The sequence below is a fragment of the Culex quinquefasciatus genome, chromosome 3 (assembly GCF_015732765.1).
Source record: "Culex quinquefasciatus strain JHB chromosome 3, VPISU_Cqui_1.0_pri_paternal, whole genome shotgun sequence".
NCBI lineage: Eukaryota > Metazoa > Arthropoda > Insecta > Diptera > Culicidae > Culex > Culex quinquefasciatus.
Window position 1 is genome coordinate 108,876,356 of NC_051863.1, and position 2,963 is coordinate 108,879,318.

The window sequence follows — 2,963 nt, forward strand, 5'->3', positions numbered from 1 at the left end:
AGATGTGATCAATTTTCAACGTTTTCACATACCGACTTTTCATTGCCTTTTTTTGCATGACACTTGGAACCGTAATGTCCAAATTTAATTTAAAAACAATATTTTCTCATTATTCGTTATCGTAATACTAATCTATCAAATTGAAGTAAATTGAATAATTTTAATGTACCGTAAATCGGGGTGACTTTGATAGGATTTCAATTCGTTTTTGGAATATTTTCCAACTGGTAAGGCTTTTCTCAAGATTATTATTTTTAAAACATGTACTAGGATAGGCCACACAAAGTCCATGCACTATTTTTGAAAAAGTTTTTTCAATAGTGTTGAGAAAAATAGCTATGTTAAAAACTCTTAGTTTAAATTCCGGGGTGACTTTGATAGTCATAGTTTTTCTTGTTACAATCATATTTTAGATGTTCAAACTTTATATGTACGTTAAATGTACCATCACTAAAGTAACTGATATAGTTTTTAAGAAAAAAACCATTTTTATGTTTAAACAACTAAGTTTATAAGCTTTTAAACAAAATACATATAAATTTTAGGTAAAATTGTTTAAAAGTCGGAATTTTGCCTGATTTTTTTTAAACTAGTTTTGTTTAAAAAAAATATATTGATTTATATTGCATTTTATACTGATTATTATTGTTTACAAGCTTATGTAACCTTCTCCTAGTGGAAAATTGTCTACACAGAAAAAAATCATGGTAATATTACACCTGGGAAGGGGTACATCTTTTAAGTCAGAAAAAAGGTGTAGTTTTACCTCTGGAAATGTGTAATTTTACCACTTTTCTGGTGTAATGTCACTTTTTCAGTCTAAATTGAGGTAAAATCACATCATAAAAGAGGTAATATTCAACCTTGCAAAATTACAGCTTCCAAATTTACATTATTTTTTTTTCTGTGTAAAGAATCCGAAAATGCATTCCGTAGTCCGATTCAAAACCATGTTCATTGAGAAATTAGTTATGACATTTTGAAAAGTTTAAAATAATGACTTTCATCAACATTTTCTAAAAATTTTAAAACTTTTAAAAATTTTATAAAAAAAATCTTCTTGAACACTTCTCTACCACGGTCAGTATGATACTAAACTATTCCATTTTGCGGAAAAAAAAACTATCAAAGTCACCCCGTTTTACTATGTTAAGTACTAAGTACTTGTTTTTTTAAGCGCCACACGTCCACGTGTGTCAAGAAAGCACAGAGCAGTCGAAATGCAGTAGTTTCGCTGTAATTCTTATCACTTTAGCGAATGATAGCCAAACTTGTTCTTTAATTACCCATCGCCGTTCGGCATTGCACTCACTGTATGACAATCGAATGTAATGCTAAAAGAGTTTACGCGGTGCATTTTTCAATGTTTTTATCAACCTTGAAAACTATCAATGCATATTTTTACAGTGCTTGGTTCAGAAGTAATGGGACCATTTCTATTAATTAGTAGTGAAAAGAATGCAACGACTAGTAGAGTAAACACAACAAGTATCATTCGTATAAATATTGAACCACAAGACTTTCTCTGGTTTAGTGTTTTGGAGCTCAACTTGTACAATAATAAAATGTATTTTAGCTTTTGTTTGGGCAACAAACCATGTGGCCTGTAATAATTGTTCTTACCAGTACGATTTCATTAAATCTGGCTGATTCAAGACTCTTACAGTTGTTCAGCAACAGCTCGGAGGATTACAAACCCCATTTGCTGGATAATGTGTTCTCTTTGGCCTACAATGATTCCAACCTGTTTGCCACGGATTACGAGGACGATGCTCCAGCTAATGAAACGATTACTTTTTTGTGTGGAAACAGGTTAGTAGTTCAAGGGTAGAAACATGCACTAAACTGTAATCTTCTTTGCAGTAACTCGAGAGATTTGCAACCAACTATTCCGAATGACTCGGATGTATCATCAAAGATAGATACTTCCTTACCTGTAATGTTCGTCACCCATGGATGGCTATCGAGTGCCCAGGTTGCCTGGGTACAAGCCACCGGCCAGGATTTACTCACCTTCTTCGACACCAACGTCTGTCTCGTTAATTGGGAACAGCTAGCCGCGTATCCTTACGTTATAGCCGTCTCCAAAACGCTGATCGTCTCCGGTTACATGACGGAATTTATACGGTTCTTGGAAGCATCCGGAATACCGCTATCGGAAGTTACACTTGTCGGCCATAGTCTCGGTGCGCAAATATCTGGCCAAGTGGGGTACAACTTCCGAGGGCAAATCGGTCAAATTTTCGGCCTAGATCCGGCTGGACCACTGTTCACGGGGGCTCCTTCATCGTTTCGTTTGGAAAAGACGGATGCCGAGTACGTGCAGATGATTCTCACCTCGAGGGGAACCGCGGGAGTTTTCTTCGGTGAAGGTCACGACAACTTCCTGCCAAATGGAGGCTTCGTACCGCAACCGAATTGTGTGACTCGAGAATCCGGTGATACCGACATTGCCTACCAGATAACCTGCAGTCACTCGCAGGCGCACGTGCTGTTCCGACTGTCTCTAAATCCGGATATTGTCTACCTTGGGCAACAGTGTAGCAGCTACAGCTTGTATTTGGATGGGCGCTGTTCGTCGAATCCGGTGAGCAAGCTGGGAGTCTACAGTGACCGTTTGGGAGGGAACTTTTATCTGAAGACATCACCAGATCCTCCGTACACAGTTTGATTGGAATATAATCTAACCATTCGATTTATTTATTTTTTGGAAATAAACAAAATTCCATACTGTCGTCTTATAAATCATTGACAATCATATAATAAATACTCATTTAATAATTTATTACATATTCAATCCTGCAACCCATAATCCCTACACATACTATCATAACAAGGAAAACTAAACAAAATTAAAGTTTAGTTTAGAAAACTGCTCAAGTTGCTCAACTCTAGCTATTTTACTCCTCAAAACCATCAAATTTGAAGCGAAACTTATTTGGGGCTACTTTGGAGAATTTCCC

General features: G+C 36.3%; 1 protein-coding gene across 1 annotated transcript; it reads left to right on the forward strand.

The window, feature by feature from the left end:
- Positions 1–1,939: 1,939 nt before the first annotated feature.
- LOC6033440 (lipase member H) lies at positions 1,940–2,671 on the forward strand. Its single transcript, XM_001843839.2, has one exon. It carries the CDS (start codon positions 1,940–1,942, stop codon positions 2,669–2,671), a length of 732 nt encoding a protein of 243 aa, XP_001843891.2.
- The last annotated feature ends 292 nt before the right edge of the window (positions 2,672–2,963 follow it).